The sequence below is a fragment of the Vidua chalybeata genome, chromosome 34 (genome assembly GCF_026979565.1).
Source record: "Vidua chalybeata isolate OUT-0048 chromosome 34, bVidCha1 merged haplotype, whole genome shotgun sequence".
NCBI lineage: Eukaryota > Metazoa > Chordata > Aves > Passeriformes > Viduidae > Vidua > Vidua chalybeata.
In genome coordinates, this window is record NC_071563.1 from 534,421 (window position 1) to 554,935 (window position 20,515).

A 20,515-nucleotide genomic window follows, 5' to 3' on the forward strand; every position below is an offset into this window, starting at 1 on the left:
ACCTTACCCTGACACCAACAAAGTACCCTAAGACAAACCCTAATGCTAATCCTTACCCTAACCCTCTCCTTCTTCGACGCCGAGGAGAAGCAGCTCCTGGGATCCGTCCCCCTGAAAATTTCCGGGAATCTTTTCCCGTTCTTCAGGCCAGGATCTGACGGGAATGGACTGGGGATCCGGCCTGTGGGGGTTTGAAACAGCCGGGGAGAGACCTGTGGAATATTCACATTTAAAAATCAAATTCTTTCTTAAATACTCAAATTATCCACATCTTAATATTCCAAGTAACCCCTAACCCTATTCCAAACCTTTTGGAAAATTCGCATTTAAAAATTAAATTCCATGTTAAATATTCAAATTATTCTCATTTTAATATTCCAACTATTCACTGACCATAACCCTGACTGTAAACCTAGCCCTGACCCACACCCTTTGGAATAGACACTTTTCAAAATTAAATTCCCTGCTAAATATTCAAATAAATCTCATTTTAATATCCAGATGTTCACTGACCATAACCCTGACCATGACCATAACCATGACCTTTGGAATATTGGGTTTAAAAATTAAATTCCTGATAAAACATCCAAATTATTCTCATTATAAAATTCCAATTATCCCCTAACCCAAACGCTAACCTTAACCCTAACCAGAATGCTTTGGAATATTTGCATTTAAAAATGAAATCCCAGTTAAATATTCAAATTATTTGCATTTTAGTATTCTAAATATTCCCTGACCCTAACCATGACCCTAAACCTAACCCTAAACATATTAACTTAAAAAAAAATATTTTAAAATTAATATATAAAATATAATATTACATTAAAATATTATATAAATATTAAAAATTTAAATTATTCCTATTTAAATATACCAATTATCGCCTATGTGTCGAGAGGAAAAGTGAAACTTGTGGGTGGGAAATAGGAGGGGGGAAAAGGGTGAGATCAGGAGGGGAGAAAATGGTGGGAAATGAGAGGGGGGAAAATGGAGGGAAACATGAGGGGAAAAGGGCAGAAAAGGTGAGGCAAAAAATGGGAAACGCAGGGGGGAAATGGTGGAAAATGTGAGGGGAGAAAAGAGTGGGAAACGTCAGGGGCAAAATGGAGGGAAATGAGGTAAAAAATTGAAAACGTGAGGGGAAAATGGGTGGAAAACATGAGGGGAAAAATGGCAAGAAATGTTAGGGGAGAGAAGAGTGGGAAACATGAGGGGGAAATGGGTGTGAAACATGGGAGGAAAAGGGCAGAAAAGGTGAGGCAATAAATGGGAAATGTGAGGGGGAAAATGGTGGAAAATGTGAGGGGAGAAAAGAGCGGGAAACGTGAGGGAGAAAATGGAGGGAAACGTGATGGGGGAAATGGAAGGAAACGTGAGGGGGAAAGGGCAAAAAAGGTGAGGCAAAAAATAGGAAATGTGAGGGGAAAATGGGTGGAAAATACGAGGGAAAAAATGGCGGGAAATGTGAGGGGAGAGAAGAGTGGGAAATGTGAGGGGGAAATGGGTGTGAAACATGGGGGGGAAAGGGCAGAAAAGGTGAGGCAATAAATGGGAAACGGGGGGGGAATGGTGGAAAATGTGAGGGGAGAAAAGAGCGGGAAACGTGAGGGAGAAAATGGAGGGAAACGTGAGGGGGAAAGGGCAGAAAATTTGAGGCAAAAAATGGGAAATGTGACGGGAGAAAGGGTGGGAAAAGTGAGGCAAGAAAATGGAGGGAAACGTGAGCAGGGGGAAATGGCAGGAAATGTGAGGGGGGAAATGGAGGGAAACGAGGTGAAAAATGGGAAATGTGAGGGGAAAATGGGTGGGAAAAAGAGGAAAAAGAGCAGGAAATGTGAGGGGAGAAAAGAGTGGGGAACATGAGGGGAGAAGGGTGTGAAACATGAGGGGGAAAGGGCAGAAAAGGTGAGGCAAAAAACGGGAAATGGTAGAAAATGTGAGGGGAGAAAAGAGCGGGAAACGTGAGGGGGAAAATGGAGGGAAATGAGGTAAAAAATGGGGAATGTGAGGGGAAAATGGGTGGAAAACATGAGGAGAAAAAATGGCAAGAAATGTGAGGGGAGAGAAGAGTGGGAAATGTGAGGGGGAAATGGGTGTGAAACATGGGGGGGAAAGGGCAGAAAAGGTGAGGCAAAAAATGGGAAATGTGAGGGGGGAAAAGGGTGGAAAAAAAAGAGGGAAGAAAAAATGGTGGGAAATGTGAGGGGGGAAAATGCAGGGAAACGTGAGGGGGAAAAGGGCAGAAAAGGTGAGGAAAAAATGGGAAACAGGGGGGGGAAATGGTGGAAAATGTGAGGGGAGAAAAGAGCGGGAAACGTGAGGGAGAAAATGGAGAGAAATGTGAGGGAGAAAATGGAGGAAAACGTGAGGGGGGAAATGGAGAGAAATGTGAAGGGAAAAGGGCAGAAAAGGTGAGGCAAAAAATGGGAAATGTGAGGGGAAAATGGGTGGGAAAAGTGAGAGGAAAAAGAGCAGGAAATGCGAGGGGAGAAAAGAGCAGGAAATGCGAGGGGAAAAATGGTGGGAAATATGAGGGGGAAAGGGTGTGAAACATGAGGGGGAAGAGGCCAGAAAAGCTGAGGCAAAAAATGGGAAATGTGAGGGGGAAAAAAGGGTGGGAAAAGTGAGAGGAAAAAATTGTGGGAAATGTGAGGGAGAAAACGGTGGGAAATGTGAGGGGAGAAAATGGAGGGAAACGTGATGGGGGAAAATGGAGGAAAACATGAGGTGGGAAAGGGCAGAAAGGTGAGGCAAAAAATGGGAAATGTGAGGGGGAAAGGGTGGGAAAAGTGAGGGGAGAAAAGAGCAGGAAACGTGAGGGGGCAAAATGGAGGGAAACACGAGGGGAGAAAATAATTGGAAACATGAGGTAAAAAATGGGAAACATGAGGGAAAAACGTGTGGAAAACATGAGGGGAGAAAATGGAGGGAAACATGAGGGGAGAAAAGAGTGGGAAACGTGAGGTAAGAAAATGGGAAACATGAGGGGGAAAGAGCGTGAAAATGAGAAATAAGAGGGTGAAAATGGTGGGAAGCATGAGGGGAGAAAATGTTGGGAAACATGAGGGTGTAAATTTCAGGAAACATGAGGGAGGAAAAGGATGGGAAAGGTGGGGGGAGAAAATGGGAAATGTGAGGGGGAAAGGGTGAGAAACGTGAAGGGAGAAAGTGTTGGGAAATGTGAGGGGGAAAGAGGGTGGAAAATGTGAGTTAAAAATGAGAAATAAGAGGGTGAAAATGGTGGGAAATGTGAGGGGGGAAAAAGGAGGAAAATTAGAGGTAAAAAATGGGAAATAAGAGAATGAAAATGGTGGGAAACATGGAAAGAGAAACTGCTGGGAAATGTGAGGGCAAAAAGGGCGGAAAATGTGAGGGAAAAAATGGGAAATCTGAGTGGAAAATGGTGGGAAATGTAAGGGGGAAAGAGGGTGGAAAATATGAGGTAAAAAATGGGAAACGTGAGGAGGAAAATGCCAGGAAATGTGAGGTAAAAAATGGTAAACCTGAGGGTGAAAATGGAGGGAAACATGAAGGGAGAAAAGGTTGGGAAATGTGAAGGGGGAAAAGGCAGAAAATATGAGGTAAAAAATGGGAAATAAGAGGGTGAAAATGGTGGGAAACGTGAGGGGAGAAAATGTCAGGAAATATGAGGGGAAAAAAGGGTGGAAAATGTGAGATAAAGAATAGGAAACACGAGGGGGAAAGAGGGTGGAAAATGTGAGGTGAAAAATGAGAAATAAGAGGGTGAAAATGTCGGGAAAATGTTGGGAAATGTGAGCAGTCTGTGCTGAGCGGCCTCCAGCAAGGGCCTGTGCACCAATGGTCCTTGGGGGGATTAATAATAATATATATTATATTATATTATATTATATTATATTATATTATATTATATTATATTATATTATATTATATTATATTATATTATATTATATTACATTACATTACATTACATTACATTACATTACATTACATTACATTATATTATATTATATTATATTATATTATATTATATTAATAATTATCTTGTTATTAATTATTATTACTAATTTATTCCAGTAGATTTCTATATTATTATGCTGCTGCATTATTATATATCATACTTTATTTTTATTATTTCTGAGAATTACTATTATTATTATCATTATAATTCTTATTATCATAATTATTATCATACCTTTTGTTATTATTATTAATAGCGGTAGTAGTAATAGTAAAATATTATTTTGGAGTAAACCCCTGAATCTCTCACTCGGGGAGCAGGAAGACAATGAAAAGCTCTTTTTTGGGGGGAGGAAATCCAAATTAAGTCATTTCTCTACTCCGCTGCACGGGAATGCGTTTGAGGAGAAAACTGAGGATTTCTGGGGTTAAATCGAACCAAAAAGCTCCGATTCCATATTCCGGGCGGCCGTTCTGTGTCTGGGGCCGCGTCCCTGCCCCAACCCCGGCGAGTTAAAACCCCCGAAAACCCCGGGGTTTTCCCCAAAACCTCGGGTTATTCCCTAAAACCCCGGGGTTTTCCCCAAAACCTCGGGTTATTCCCTAAAACCCCGGGGTTTTCCCCAAAACCTCGGGTTATTCCCTAAAACCCCGGGGTTTTCCCCAAAACCTCGGGTTATTCCCTAAAACCCCGGGGTTTTCCCCCAAACCTCGGGTTATTCCCTAAAACCCCGGGGTTTTCCCCAAAATCTCGGGGTTTTCCCCAAAATCTCGAGTTTTTCCCCTAAAATATCAGGTTTCTCCCCAAAACCTCGGGTTTCGCCCTAAAACCTCGGGTTTCTCCTTAAAACCTCGAGTTTTTTTCCCTAAAACCACGGGGTTTTCCCCAAAATCTCGAGTTTTTCCTTAAAACCTCGGGTTTCTCCCTAAAACCTCGGGTTTCTCCCTAAAACCTCAGCTTTTCCCCCCACACCGCTCGATTTTCTCCAAAACCTCGGGTTTTTCCCGAAAATCACGAGGTTTCTCCCCAATACAGTGAAGTTTTCCCCCATAACCACCCGATTTTTTCCCCAAATCCTCGGGGTTTCCCCCATAACCCCCCGATTTTTTCCCCAAACTCGCGAGTTTTTCCCTAAAACCTCGAGTTTCTCCCTAAAACCTCGGGTTTTTCCCCAAACCCTCGAGTTTTTCCCAAAAATCACGAGGTTTCTCCCCAATACAGTGAAGTTTTCCCCCATAACCACCCGATTTTTTCCCCAAATCCTCGGGAATTTTCCTCAAACCCGCGCGGTTTTCCCCCAAACCTCGGGTTTTTCCCGAAAATCACGAGGTTTCTCCACAAAACTGTGAGGTTTTTCCCCAAATCCTCGGGGTTTTCCCCATAACCCCCCGGATTTTTCCTCAAATCCTCGGGTTTTCCCCCATAATGCCTGATTTTTTTCCCCCAAACCCGCGCGGTTTTCCCCAAACCTCGGGGTTTTTCCCGAAAATCACGAGGTTTCTCCCCAAAACTGTGAGGGTTTTTCCCCAAAATTCCACATTTTTCCCCATAACCTCCTGATTTCCCCCAAATCACTCGGGGTTTTCCCCATAACCCCCGGATTTCCCCCGAAACTCGGGAATTTTCCTCAAACCCGCGCGGTTTTCCCCCAAACCTCGGGTTTTTCCCGAAAATCACGAGGTTTCTCCTCAAAACCGTGAGGATTTTCCCCAAATCCTCGGGGTTTTCCCCCATAACCCCCTGATTTTTTCCCCAAATCCTCGGGTTTTTCCCCATAACCGCTCGATTTTCCCCCAAACTCAGGAGTTTTCCCCAAACCCGCGCGGTTTTTCCCCAAACCCGCCTTGTCCGGGGCTGGCGGCAGAGCCCGGATAGCTCAGTCGGTAGAGCATCAGACTTTTAATCTGAGGGTCCAGGGTTCAAGTCCCTGTTCGGGCGACTCGCCTTTTCTTCTTTTTATTCCCTTTTTTCCCTTTTTTTTCCGTTTTTAACCCTTTTTAACCCTTTTTCCCCCCTTTTTCCTCTTTTCCCAGCCCTCTCCGGGGGTTCCTCCGCGCGCTCCGGCGGGGCCGGCCCGCGGCCTCTTTTCCGTGGCGGAGGGAGCGGCGCGGAGCGTGACGGGCGGTCCCATGGTGTAATGGTGAGCACTCTGGACTCTGAATCCAGCGATCCGAGTTCGAATCTCGGTGGGACCTGCGCCTCCTTTTGTGGCAGCGCCGAGCCCCCGGCCCGGGGTGCCCCCGGGGTGTCCCCGAGGTGTCCCCAGGGTTTCCCTGCTTCGGGGGACACCCTGCTGGTGTCCCCGAGGTGTCCCTGGGGTGTTCCCGAGCTGTCCCCGGGGAGTCCCTGCTTTGGGGCTGTCCCCGAGGTGTCCCCGTGGTGTCCCCGAGGTGTCCCTGAGGTGTCCCTGAGGTGTCCCTGGTTCGAGGGTGTCCCCGAGGTGTCCCGGAGGTGTCCCCGTGGTGTCCCTGAGGTGTCCCCAGTGTGTCCCCGAGGTGTCCCTGGTTCGAGGGTGTCCTGGAGGTGTCCCGGAGGTGTCCCCGAGGTGTGCCTGAGGTGTCCCAGACAGACAGCTGGGCTGGCAGAGGCCACACAGACAGACAGCCGTGGTGGGAGAGGCTGGATGGCCGGACAGATGGACAGGTGGGGTGGCAGAGGATTGATGGTCAGACAGACGGACAGCTGGGGTGGGACAGGCTGGACAGCTGGACAGATGGACAGCCGGGGTGGCACAGACTGGATGGCACGACAGACGGACAGGTAGAGTGGCAGAGGATCGACGGCTGGACAGACGGGCAGCCAGACAGCCGGACAGCCAGACAGAGGCTGGAGAGCCATGCAGCCAGACAGCCGGACAGCCGTGTAGCTGGACAGCCAGACAGAGGCTGGACAGAGGGACAGCCAGACAGCCGGACAGAGGCTGGACAGAGGGACAGCCAGACAGCCAGACAGAGGCTGGACAGAGGGACAGCCAGACAGCCAGACAGAGGCTGGACAGAGGGACAGCCAGACAGCCGGACAGAGGCTGGAGAGCCATGCAGCCGGACAGCCGGACAGCCGGACAGGGGGACAGACGGCCAGCCGTGCAGGCAGGGCCCGCAGAGCCCCCGGGCCGTGGCAGCCGCCGCCCGCCGAGCCACTCCCGGGGGCAGGGAGGGCCACGGGAGAAACAAAACGCAGCAGGAGCGAGGAGAGCAAACAAAGAGCAGGAACCGGAGAGCGGCGAACTCCGGACCCCGGCAACGCCGGCACGGCCGGCCCAAAGGTCGCCCGGCGGACCTTGGCCGCCGGCCCCGCCGCGCTGCTGGCCATGGCGGTGCTGCCGGCTCTGGTGGCCGCCGCGGCCGTGCTGCTGGTGCTGGTGCCGGTGGCCGCGGCACGGCTGGTGCCGTTCCTGTGGGACGACCTGGCGTTCTTCGCCACCATGGCGCGGTCATCGCTGCGCTGCCGCCGGCGCCTGGCCGGCCGGCCGGCCGTCACCCTGCTGGACGTGTTCCGGCGGCACGTCCGGCTCCGGCCGCGCCGGCCGCTGCTGCTCTTCCAGGATGAGACCTACACCTTCGAGGACATCGAGCGGCGCAGCAACCGCGCGGCCTGGGCGCTGCTGCGGCGCCTGGGGCTGCGGAGCGGCCGGACGGTGGCCGTGTTCCTGCCCAACGAGCCGGCCTACCTGTGGACGTGGCTAGCGTTGGCCAAGTTGGGTTGCCCCATGGCTTGCCTCAACTGCAACGTGAGGGGCCGGGCGCTGCGGCACGCGCTGGAGGCGGCCGAGGCCACCGTGGTGCTGGCCAGTCCTGGTGAGAGGCTGCAACGTGGGGTTTGGGGGCTTGGCTGGGGTTTGTGGCCACCAAGGCCACCGTGGTGCTGGCCAGTCCTGGTGAGAGGCTGCAACGTGGGGTTTGGGGGCTTGGCTGGGGTTTGTGGCCACCAAGGCCACCGTGGTGCTGGCCAGTCCCGGTGAGAAGCCGCAACATGGGGTTTGGGGGCTTGGTTGGGATCTTGGCTGGGGTTGTGGCCACCAAGGCCACCATGGTGCTGGCCAGCCCTGGTGAGAGGGGACAATGTGGGGTTTGGGGGGTTTGCTTGGGATCTTGGTGGGTTTGTGGCCACCAAGGCCACCATGGTGCTGGCCAGCTCTGGTGAGAGGGGGCAATGTGGCATTCAAGGGGATTTGTGGCCACCAAGGCCACCGTGGTGCTGGCCAGCCCCGGTGAGAGGGGACAATGTGGTGTTCCAGGGGGTTTGTGGCCACCAAGGCCACCGTGGTGCTGGCCAGTCCAGGTGAGAGAGGACAAAGCAGCGTTCAGGGGGGTCTGTGGCCACCAAGGCCACCCTGGTCCTGGCCAGCCCCAGTGAATGCACGGGGAGTGGGGGGGGTTTGCACGTGTGTCACTGTCCCTGTGAGTGTCACTGTGTGTCACTGTCACTGTCCCTCTGTGTGTGTCACTGTGTGTCACTGTCACTGTCCCTCTGTGTGTGTCACTGTGTGTGTCACTGTGTGTGTCACTGTCCCTGTGAGTGTCACTGTGTGTCACTGTCCCTGTGAGTGTCACTGTCCCTGGGTGTGTCCCTCTGTGTGTCACTGTGTGTCCCTGGGTGTCACTGTGTGTCCCTGTGAGTGTCCCTGTGTGTCTCTGTGTGTATCACTGTGAGTGTCACTGTCCCTGGGTGTGTCACTGTGTGTCACTGTCACTGTGTGTCCCTGGGTGTGTCCCTGTGTGTCCCTGGGTGTCACTGTGTGTCCCTGTGTGTGTCCCTGTGTGTGTCCCTGTGTGTCCCTGTGTGTGTCACTGTGTGTCCCTGTGTGTCCCTGTGTGTGTCACTGTGTGTCCCTGTGTGTCCCTGTGTGTCACTGATGTCCCTGTGTGTCCCTGTGAGTGTCACTGTGTGTCCCTGTGTGTCACTGTGTGTGTCCCTGTGTGTCCCTGTGTGTCCCTGGGTGTGTCCCTGTGTGTCCCTGTGAGTGTCCCTGTGAGTGTCACTGTGTGTCCCCCTGTGTGTCCCTGTGTGTCACTGTGAGTGTCACTGTGAGTGTCCCTGTGTGTGTCCCTGTGTGTCCCTGTGTGTGTCCCTGTGTGTGTCCCTGTGTGTCCCTGTGTGTGTCCCTGTGTGTGTCCCTGTGTGTCCCTGGGTGTCCCTGGGTGTGTCACCGTGTGTGTCCCTGTGTGTCCCTGGGTGTGTCCCTGGGTGTCCCTGGGTGTGTCACCGTGTGTGTCCCTGTGTGTCCCTGGGTGTGTCCCTGTGTGTCCCTGGGTGTGTCACCGTGTGTGTCCCTGTGTGTCCCTGGGTGTGTCCCTGTGTGTCCCTGGGTGTGTCACCGTGTGTGTCCCTGTGTGTCCCTGGGTGTGTCCCTGGGTGTCACTCTGAGTGTCATTCTGTGTGTCACCCCTGGGTGCACCCACGGGATCGGGGCTCCCTTCGGGGTGACCCCATTTAGGGTCACTGCGGGGGCCCGGCTGGCTGGGACCCCCTTTTGGGGTGCTCAGGAGGTGTGTGGGGGGTCAGGGACCCCTTTTGGGGTGCTGAGGGTGCCCCTCGGGGAGGTTTGGGGTGCTTGGGGTGTCAGGGACCCCTTTTTGGGGTGCTGAGGGTGCCCGGCTGGGAGGTTTGGGGCACCTGTGAGATCAGGGACCCCTTCTGGTCAGGGGGCACCTTTTGGGGTGCTCAGGAGGTTTGGGGTATCTGGGGGGACCAGGGACCCCTTTTGGGGTGCTGAGGGTGCCCCTCGGGGAGGTTTGGGGCACCTGTGAGATCAGAGACCCCCTTTTGGGGTGCTCAGGGCTCCCCTCGGGGAGGTTTGGGGTGTCTGGGGGGTCAGGGACCCCCTTTTGGGGTGCTCAGGGCGCCCCTCGGGAAGTTTGGGGTGTCTGGGGGGTCAGGGACCCCCTTTTGGGGTGCTGAGGGTGCCCGGCTGGGCTCCTGCCCGGACCCCACTGGGTGCCCGGGACCCCTTTGGGGTGCCCACACCAGCACGGCTCACATTTGGGGTGTGCCCGGTGCCCACCTGGGCTGCACCTGTGCGATGTCGGGGGTGCCCACCTGACCAGGTGCCCATTTGGGGGTACCCTGGGGTGCCCACCTGGGAATCTTGGCCCACCCACCCATTCTGGGGGTGCCCACCTGTCCAGGTGCCCATTTGGGGGTATCTTGAGGTGCCCACCTGAGAACCTTGGCCCACCCACCCATTCCGGGGGTGCCCACCTGTCCAGGTGCCCATTTGGGGGTATCTTGAGGTGCCCACCTGAGAACCTTTGCCCACCCACCCATTCCGGGGGTGCCCACCTGACCAGGTACACCGTTGGAGTACCTTGGGGGTGCCCACCTGACCAGGTGCCCACCTGGAGGTACCTTGGGGTGCCCACCTGGGAACTTCGGCCCGCTCACCCATTCCGGGGGTGCCCACCTGGCCAGGTGCCCACCTGGGGTCACCTGCCCCCGTGTCCCGTGCCCCCGTGGGACCCTCCCCGCGTCCCTCTGTCCCCGCAGAGCTCCGCGAGGCCGTGGAGGAGGTTCTGCCCGACCTGCAGCGCGACGGCGTCGCCGTCTTCTACCTGAGCGCGGCGTCGCCCACGCCGGGCGTGGAGGCGCTGCTGCCCGCCATCGAGGCGGCGCCCGACGAGCCGCCGCCCGCCGGGCACCGCGCCGGCATCACCGGCGACTCCAAGGCCATGTACATCTACACCTCCGGCACCACCGGTGAGCCAGGCCGCAGGAGCTGGGTGGGGTGGGCAGCGTTGAGGGGTCTTGGGGGTCTTCCTCCAATGTTGGCCATGGTAGGTCCACCTGGGCCAGGTGCGTGCTGGGTGTGTCCACACATGGGCAGCTTCGAGGGGGCTTGGGGGTCTTTCTCCAGCCCTGACCATCATGGGTCCACCTGAGCCAGGTGTGTCCTGGCTGTGTTCAGGTCGCCAGGCCAGCACTGGATGAGTCTTGGGGGTCTTCCTCCAATGTTGGCCATGGTAGGTCCACCTGGGCCAGGTGTGTGCTGGGTGTGTCCACACATGTGCAGCTTGGAGGGGTTTTGGGGGTCTTCCTCCAGCCCTGACCATCACGGGTTCACCTGGGCCAGGTGTGCCCTGGCTGTGTCCACATGGGCAGGTCAACATTGGAGGGGTCTTGGGGGTCTTTCTCCAGCCCTGACCATCGTGGCTCCACCTCGTCCAGGTGTGTCCTGGCCATGTCCACATGGGCAGGTCAACATTGGAGGGGTCTTGGGGGTCTTCCTCCAGCCCTGACCATCACGGGTCCACCTGAGCCAGGTGTGCCCTGGCTGTGTCCACGTGGGCAGGTCAACATTGGAGGGGGGCTTGGGGGTCTTCCTCCAGCCCTGACCATCGTGGCTCCACCTGGGCCAGGTGTGTGCTGGGTGTGTCCACATGGGCAGGTCAACATTGGAGGGGGGCTTGGGGGTCTTCCTCCAACACTGGCCATGGCGGGTCCACCTGAGCCAGGTGTGTCCTGGGTGTGTCCAAGTGGGCAGGTCAGCACTGGATGAGTCTTGGGGGTCTTCCTCCAATGCTGGCCATGGTAGGTCCACCTGGGCCAGGTGTGTGCTGGGTGTGTCCACACATGTGCAGCTTGGAGGGGTTTTGGGGGTCTTCCTCCAGCCCTGACCATCACGGGTTCACCTGGGCCAGGTGTGCCCTGGCTGTGTCCACATGGGCAGGTCAACATTGGAGGGGTCTTGGGGGTCTTCCTCCAGCCCTGACCATGGTGGCTCCACCTCGTCCAGGTGTGTCCTGGCCATGTCCACATGGGCAGGTCAACATTGGAGGGGGGCTTGGGGGTCTTCCTCCAGTCCTGACCATCGTGGCTCCACCTGGGCCAGGAGTGTGCTGGGTGTGTCCGCACATGGGCAGGTCAACATTGGAGGGGTCTTGGGGGTCTTCCTCCAGCCCTGACCATCACGGGTCCACCTGAGCCAGGTGTGCCCTGGCTGTGTCCACGTGGGCAGGTCAGCACTGGAGGGGGCTTGGGGGTCTTCCTCCAATGTTGGCCATGGCAGATCCACCTGGGCCAGGTGTGTCCTGGGTGTGTCCACACATGTGCAGCTTGGAGGGGGCTTGGGGGTCTTTCTCCAGCCCTGACTATCATGGGTCCACCTGAGCCAGGTGTGTGCTGGGTGTGTCCGCACATGGGCAGCTTTGAGGGGGCTTGGGGGTCTTTCTCCAGCCGTGACCATGGTGGCTCCACCTGGGCCAGGTGTGTCCTGTGCCCGTGGGAGGGTTGGCCATCACTCACTGGATGAACCTGGCCGAGGTTCCTCCAACAAGGGACAACGACCCCCGAGCCGCAGAGACCCCCACGCCGCTGCCCGGGACCCCCAGGACGCCCCGGAGCGTGTCCCAGCCCGCTGTGCCCGTTGTCCCCACAGGGCTGCCCAAGGCCGCGGTGATCACGGAGCTGAGGCTGATGATGGTGGCCAGCCTGGGCCGGGTCTGCGGCCTGCGGCCCGACGACGTCGTCTACACCGCGCTGCCGCTCTACCACTCGGCCGGGCTGCTGGTGGGGCTCGGAGGGTGCCTGGACGTCGGTACGGACACACGGACAGGATGGGTGGATGATGGATGGATGGATGGATGATGGATGGATGGATGATGGATGGACGATGGATGGATGATGGATGATGGATGATGGATGATGGATGGATGGATGATGGATGGATGGATGATGGATGATGGATGGATGATGGATGGATGATGGATGATGGATGGATGGATGATGGATGGATGATGGATGATGGATGGATGGATGGATGGATGGATGATGGATGGATGGATGATGGATGATGGATGGATGGATGATGGATGGATGATGGATGGATGGATGATGGATGGATGGATGACGGATGACGGATGGATGATGGATGGATGGATGATGGATGGATGGATGGATGGCTGATGGATGGATGGATGGATGGATGATGGATGGATGGATGGATGGATGGATGATGGATGGATGATGGATGGATGATGGATGGATGATGGATGGATGATGGATGGATGATGGATGGATGGATGATGGATGATGGATGGATGGATGATGGATGGATGGATGATGGATGGATGATGGATGATGGATGGATGATGGATGGATGGATGATGGATGGATGATGGATGGATGGATGACGGATGACGGATGGATGATGGATGGATGGATGATGGATGGATGATGGATGGATGGATGGATGGATGATGGATGGATGATGGATGGATGATGGATGGATGGATGGATGGATGGATGATGGATGGATGGATGGATGGATGGATGATGATGATGGATGGATGGATGGATGGATGGATGGATGATGGATGGATGGATGATGGATGGATGGATGATGGATGGATGGATGGATGGATGGATGATGGATGGATGGATGACGGATGACGGATGGATGATGGATGGATGGATGATGGATGGATGGATGGATGGATGGATGGATGGATGGATGATGGATGGATGGATGATGGATGGATGATGGATGGATGATGGATGGATGGATGGATGGATGGATGATGGATGGATGGATGGATGGATGGATGATGGATGGATGGATGATGGATGGATGGATGGATGGATGGATGGATGGATGGATGGATGATGGATGGATGGATGATGGATGGATGATGGATGGATGATGGATGGATGGATGGATGATGGATGGATGATAGATGGATGATGGATGGATGGATGGATGGATGGATGATGGATGGATGGATGGATGATGGATGGATGGATGGATGGATGGATGGATGGATGGATGGATGGATGGATGATGGATGGATGATGGATGGATGATGGATGATGGATGGATGGATGGATGGATGATGGATGGATGGATGATGGATGGATGATGGATGATGGATGGATGATGGATGGATGGATGGATGATGGATGGATGGATGGATGGATGATGGATGGATGGATGGATGGATGATGGATGGATGGATGGATGGATGATGGATGGATGATGGATGGATGGATGATGGATGATGGATGGATGGATGGATGGATGATGGATGGATGGATGATGGATGGATGATGGATGGATGATGGATGGATGGATGATGGATGGATGATGGATGGATGATGGATGACGGATGGATGATGGATGGATGGAGAGATGGAGGCAAAGACAAAAGCTAAAAGGGGCAGGGTCACCGTCCCTTTGTCTTGTCCCCAGGAGCCACCTGCGTCCTTCGTGCCAAGTTCTCGGCCTCTCAGTTCTGGCCCGACTGCCGGCGCTACAACGTCTCCGTCATCCAGTACGTGGGCGAGCTCATGCGCTACCTGTGCAACGCGCCCAAGGTGAGGCCCCGCCCGCCCCACAACCCCCCCGAGGCCTCGGCGACGCTCCGGTCACACCCCGAGGTGGCCCTGTCCCCGTGTCACCCCGCAGCGCGCTGATGACCGCGAGCACGGCGTGCGCATGGCCCTGGGCAACGGCATGAGGGCGGAGGTGTGGAAGGAGTTCCTGCGGCGCTTCGGGCCCGTGGCCATCTGGGAGTTCTACGGGGCCACCGAGGGCAACGCCGGCTTCATCAACTACACCGGCAAGGTCGGGGCCGTGGGCAGGGCCAACAGGTTCATCAAGGTGAGAACGTCGGGGGTGACACCACCTTGAGGGGCCCAACGTGGCTCCTCAAGTTGGGTTTCAGCCAAGGAAAGGCTGAAGTCTTGGTTGAGTCTTGGATGCGCCTCTTGGTGGTGGAGCGAGCCGTGACGTCCCCAAGGGAAGCCAAACGGCATCCATCGGGTTGGGCTGGCACAAGAGCAGAGTCCCCAGAACCCCCTTTTCTCACCCAAAATGAGTCCCCTCCACCTGGCTGGCCAACGTTGGCGCAACGGTGTTGACGTGCAGCCGGGTTTTGGGGTGTCCGTGGGGACCTGGTCATTCCTTTGGTGCCACATCTCAGCCCTCACCCAGCTGTGGAGCAAAAGCTGCAAAAATCAGATTTTTGAGCAAAAGCTGGGATGGAGCAAAAGCTGCAAAAATCAGATTTTTGAGCAAAAGTTGGGATGGAGCAAAAGCTGAAAAAATCAGAATTTTCCTCCCTTTTTCCCCATCGTGCTGTCCCACAGCTCCAGGATTTGGAAGATGCCACCAATGAGTTCATTCACCGTTTGACTGGATCAGATTTAACCTTATTTAAATAGGTTTAAATCAGGATTAATTTTAGTGATTTCACCTAAAAAATTTAAAATTAAAAACCATTAAAACTAAATGGGTTTTAGCACCCAGAATGTTGGGACTGGGGGCGTTCCCGCGGGTTGGAACAGACCAATCACAGCAGGCCACACCTGGAAGGGGAAGGAAATTCTGGCAATTTCCACAGGGAGGGAATTTCCACAGGGAGAAAATTCTGGACATTTCCACGGGAAGGAAGTTCTGGCAATTTCCACGAGAAGGAAATTCTGGAAATTTCCATGGGAAGGAAACTGTAGAAATTTCCACGGGAAGGAAATTCTGGCAATTTCCATGTGAAGGAAATTCCAGAAATTTCCATGTAAGGAAATTCTGGAAATTTCCATGGGAAGGCAATTCTGGACATTTCCACGAGATGGAAATTCTGGAAATGTCCATGAGAAGGAAGTTCTGGAAATTTCCACGGGAAGGAAATTCTGGGAATTTCCATGGGAAGGAAATTCTGGCAATTTCCACGGGGAGGAAATTCTGGACATTTCCATGGGAAGGAAATTCTGGACATTTCCACAGGAAGAAAATTCTGGCAATTTTCACAGGAAGGAAATTCTGGCAATTTCCACGGGGAGGAAATTCTGGCAATTTCCACGGGGAGGAAATTCTGGAAATTTCCACAGGAAGGAAATACAGAAATTTATACAGGAAGGAAATTCTGGCAATTTCCACAGGGAGGAAGTTCTGGACATTTCCACGGGAAGGAAATTCTGGACATTTCCACAGGAAGAAAATTCTGGCAATTTCCACAGGAAGGAAATACAGAAATTTACACAGGAAGGAAATTCTGGCAATTTCCACGGGGAGGAAATTCTGGCAATTTCCACGGGGAGGAAGTTCTGGCAATTTCCACGGGGAGGAAGTTCTGGCAGTTTCCACGGGGAGGAAGTTCTCCTCGCTGTTTCTGAGCCCAGGTCTCTCCCTGCCCTGCAGCTCTTCGCTCCCTTCGAGCTCATCCGGTACAACGTGGAGGAGGACGAGCCCGTGCGCGACGAGCGGGGGCTCTGCATCCCCACCAAATCCGGTAAGGGCCGCACTCGCCGGGGTCTTCTCGGGGAGTGGAGATGCACCAAAACCACCTCTCGGCCCAGGCCACCACCATCCTGGAAGCCGCCTGGAACCCCTGGAAGAAGAGGCAGGGCGTTGGACAGCCTCCAACCCTCCTCTTCCTCCCCGAAGGTGAGACGGGGCTGCTGGTGATGAAGATCACCAAGAACACCCCGTTCCACGGCTACGCCGGCGACTCGCAGAAGACCGAGAAGAAGATCCTGAGGGACGTCTTGGCCAAAGGCGACGCCTTCTTCAACAGCGGCGACCTCCTCATGATGGACAGCGAGAAGTTCATCTACTTCCAGGACCGCGTCGGGGACACCTTCCGGTAACTCCGAGGCTCCCGCGCGTGTCCGAGTGGTCGGTGCCGGCCCAAATCCCCCCCTCACGGCGCCGCCCCTTCTCCTCCCCAGTTGGAAAGGGGAGAACGTGGCCACGACGGAGGTGGAGGCCACGCTGGGCTTGGTGAGCTTCATCCAGGAGGTCAACGTCTACGGCGTGGCCGTGCCGGGTGAGTCCCACCAAAATACGGACCTGGGGGTGTTCGAGGCGGGTGACGCGTCCCCGGGAGGTCGGAGCCACCACCAAGAAGGTTCGAAAGGGACTTTTAGCATCCAGAGTTGCTTTGAGCACAAAACATCCCCCACAACGGCCCAAGGACCCCCCAGGAAAGTGAAAATGGGACTCGGTTGCCCAAAGCAAGCGTCAGGTGCCGGGTTGGGTCCATGTGGCCACAAAGGAGGCAGAAATAGGAAGCATTCACCCAAAATGAGCACCTGGCATCGTTCTGGGCACGTGACGCGCCTCCACCACCATCCCAGCGGCCTCCGCCGTGCCAAAACTGGGACAGACCCACCCAAAACACGTTTGGCCACCCCCACCCCCCCCCCAGTAGCCCAGGGGGCCTCAAGGAGACCCCAAGGAGATGAGGTTGCCCCAGGTGAGCCCAGGCGATGTTCGCAGGGTGTGAGGGCCGCTGTGGCATGGCCGCCGTGCGCCTCAAGGACGGGGCCACCTTCGACGGTGACAAACTCTACGCCTTCACGGAGGACACGCTGCCCGCCTACGCCGCCCCCCGCTTCGTCCGGATCCAGGTCAGCGGGACCCGCCCACCCCAGGGGACTCCAGGGGGGCTTCGGGGCCGTGGGATGGGGGTGGTCCAGCACTGGAGTGACCAATCATGGCCAGGTGGAGTCGTGGAACGGTTTGGATTGGAAGAGGCGTTAGAGTTCATCCAGTTCCAATCATGGCAGGGTGGAGTCATGGAATGGTTTGGGTTGGAGAAGACTTTAGAGTTCATCCAGTCCCGGTCATGGCGGGGTGGAATCATGGAAGGGTTTGGGTTGGAAGAGGCGTTAGAGTTCATCCAGTTTTGGTCATGGCAGGATGGAATCATGGAATGGTTTGGGTTGGAGAGGACTTTAGAGTTCATCCAGTCCCAGTCATGGCAGGATGGAATCACAGAATGGTTTGGGTTGGAGGAGACTTTAGAGTTCATCCAGTTTTGGTCATGGCAGGATGGAATCATGGAATGGTTTGGGTTGGAAGAGGCGTTAGAGTTCATCCAGTCCCGGTCATGGCAGGGTGGAATCATGGAATGGTTTGGGTTGGAAGAGGCATTAGAGTTCATCCAGTCCCAGTCATGGCAGGATGGAATCACAGAATGGTTTGGGTTGGAGGAGACTTTAAGGGTCATCAAGTTTTGGTCATGGTCGCGTGGAATCATGGAATGGTTTGGGTTGGAGAGGACTTCAGAGCTCATCCAGTTCCCTCATGGCAGGGTAGAATCATGGAATGGTTTGGGTTGGAAGAGGCATTAGAGTTCATCCAGTTCCAATCATGGCAGGGGGGAATCAAAGAATGGTTTGGGTTGGAGAGGATTTTAGAGCTCATCCAGTTCCATCATGGCACAGTGGAATCATGGAATGGTTTGCGTTGGAAGAGGCATTGGAGCTCATCCAGTCCCAGTCATGGCAGGGTAGAATCATGGAACAGTTTGGGTTGGAAGAGGCGTTAGAGTTCATCTAGTTTTGGTCATGGCAGGGTAGAATCATGGAATGGTTTGGGTTGGAGAAGACTTTAGAGCTCATCCAGGTCCATCATGGCAGGGTGGAATCATGGAATGGTTTGGGTTGGAGAAGACTTTAGAGCTCATCCAGGTCCATCATGGCAGGGTGGAATCATGGAACGGTTTGGGTTGGAGGGGTTTTCAGAGCTCCTCCAGTCCCAATCACACCATTGGTGTCCCCCCAGTTTCCCACGATGGCGTCGGTCACCCCGTGCCACTAACGGTGCTGGGGGTCCCTGGTGACAGCGTGGGGGAGTCACCCCGTTGTGGTGGCACCGTCTGTCCCTTGCTGGTGACGGTCGCTCGGTGCCGACACCGGGGTCACGCTGTGCCGATGACGGCGCCGTGCCAGTGCCGGTGTTGCAGTTCCTCCCTTTGCCATGACAGTGGTGGCCACCCTGTGCACGGGGGGTCACCCGGTGCCAGTGGGGGTCATCCTGTGCCAATGAGAGTCACTTTGGGCCAATGGGAGTCACCTGGTGTCAACGAGGGTCACCTGGTGCCAATAGGGGTCACCTTGTGTCAACGAGGGTCACCTGGTGCCAGTGGGGGTCACTTGGGGCCAATGGGGGTCACCTGGTGCCAGTGGGGGTCATCCTGTGCCAATGAGGGTCACCTGGGGCCAATGGGGGTCACCTGGGGCCAGTGGGGGTCACCTGGGGCTAGTTGGGGTCACCTGGGGCTAACGGGGGTCACCTGGTGCCAGTGAGGGTCACCTGGGGCCAGTGGGGGTCATCCTGTGCCAATGAGGGTCACCTTGTGTCAACGAGGGTTACCTGGTGCCAGGGGGGGTCACTTGGGGCCAATGGGGGTCACCTGGGGTTAACGGGGGTCACCTGGGGCTTACGGGGGTCACCTGGGGCCAATGGGGGTCACCTGGGGTTAACGGGGGTCACCTGGGGCTTACGGGGGTCACCTGGGGCCAGTGGGGGTCACCTGGGGCCAACGAGAGTCTCTCTGTGCCACTGATGGTCACCCTGTGCCGATGATGATCACCCTGTGCCAACGAGGGTCACCTGGTGCCAATGAGGGTCACTTGGGGCCAATGGAGGCCACCTGGTGCCATCAGGGGTCACCCTGTGCCAATGATGATCACCCTGTGCCAATGATGATCACCCTGTGCCATTGGGGGTCACCTGGTGCCAATGATGGTCACCTGGTGCCCATGGAGGCCACCCGGTGCCAACGGGTGTCACCCCGTGCCAAAGCCACCCCCGCATCCCCCAACTCCGACGGCACCGCCCGCCGTCCCGCGCCGGCGCCCTGGCACGGCCCGGAGGTTGCCCCGACGCCGCGGTCGCTGTCCCCAGGACGCTCTGGAGATCACGGGCACCTTCAAGCAGTGCAAGAGCAACCTGGTCAAGGAGGGCTTCGACCCCCGGCTCGTCCGGGACCGGCTCTTCTTCCGCGACGCCGCGCGCCGATCCTACGTGCCGCTGAGCCCCGCCACCTTCGCCGCCATCCGCGACATGAGGCTCGCCCTGTAGCGGCGCCGCGGCGCTAATTAGCAAAAGGCTAATTAGGGGCTAATCAGGCATTTTGGGAAGGTTTGGCGTTGGTGCCAGCCGGGCCCGGCGCCGCCGCGCTGGAAATTAAACCTTTAATTCCCTTTTTTTGGCTGCCGAAGGATTTGGGGGATTTGAGTTTTTTTTGGGGTTGTAGCGGTTCTGTGGTGGGCCCAGGGAGCTGACAGCCCCGGGGTAATTAGCAAAGACTAATTAGGGGCTAATCAGGCATTTTGGGAAGGTTTGGCGTTGGTGTCAGCCGGGCCCGGCGCCGCCGCGCTGGAAATTAAACCTTTAATTCCCTTTTTTTGGCTGCCGAAGGATTTGGGGGATTTGAGTTTTTTTTGGGTTGTAGCGGCTCCTCTGGGGGCTCTGTGGTGGCTAATTACCCCGGGGTAATTAGCAAAGGTTAATTAGGGGCTAATCAGGCACTATGGGGAGGTTTGGTGTTGGTGTCAGCCATGCTGGAAATTAAACCTTTAATTCCCATTTTCTGGCTGCCAAAGGATTTGGGGGATTTGAGGTTTTTTTGGGGTTGACTCCCCTGTTTTCCCCTCTGGAAGGGGCGGGTGATGCCCCCATCCCAAATGGGGGATGAAGGTTTTTGTCCTTGCTCCATCTGGAGCCCCCAAAACCTCGTCCCGTTCCCGCCCCGGGCTCCGATCAGGAACAAATCCCCGGGAATTCCATCCCAGCCCCTCAGCAACCCCACAGGGAAGAATTCCTTCCCCATTTCCCACAGAATTCCCCAA

General features: G+C 55.2%; 1 protein-coding gene and 2 non-coding genes across 3 annotated transcripts; all 3 read left to right on the forward strand.

Moving 5' to 3' along the window:
• Positions 1-5,808: 5,808 nt before the first annotated feature.
• Positions 5,809-5,881, forward strand: TRNAK-UUU (transfer RNA lysine (anticodon UUU)). The gene has a single exon. It is a non-coding gene; the product is annotated as a tRNA-Lys (tRNA).
• Positions 5,882-6,066: 185 nt separating this feature from the next.
• TRNAQ-CUG (transfer RNA glutamine (anticodon CUG)) lies at positions 6,067-6,138 on the forward strand. The gene has a single exon. It is a non-coding gene; the product is annotated as a tRNA-Gln (tRNA).
• A 1,039-nt stretch (positions 6,139-7,177) lies between these two features.
• On the forward strand, positions 7,178-20,250 carry SLC27A5 (solute carrier family 27 member 5). Its single transcript, XM_053968437.1, has 10 exons — positions 7,178-7,740; positions 10,430-10,639; positions 12,318-12,476; positions 14,127-14,251; positions 14,343-14,537; positions 16,074-16,164; positions 16,320-16,518; positions 16,604-16,701; positions 17,154-17,284; positions 19,569-20,250. The coding sequence occupies exons 1-10, from the start codon at positions 7,254-7,256 to the stop codon at positions 19,743-19,745; spliced, it is 1,872 nt and encodes a 623-aa protein (XP_053824412.1). The 5' UTR covers positions 7,178-7,253; the 3' UTR covers positions 19,746-20,250.
• Positions 20,251-20,515: the final 265 nt, after the last annotated feature.

Bases quoted from the DNA above. Each gene is read 5' to 3' on its own strand.
- SLC27A5 (XM_053968437.1), top strand. From the start codon at position 7,254: ATGGCGGTGCTGCCGGCTCTGGTGGCCGCCGCGGCCGTGCTGCTGGTG. The intron at 10,640-12,317 runs GTGAGCCAGGCC...TTGTCCCCACAG, and splicing joins CTACACCTCCGGCACCACCG to GGCTGCCCAAGGCCGCGGTG. The intron at 16,702-17,153 runs GTGAGTCCCACC...CGATGTTCGCAG, and splicing joins CTACGGCGTGGCCGTGCCGG to GGTGTGAGGGCCGCTGTGGC.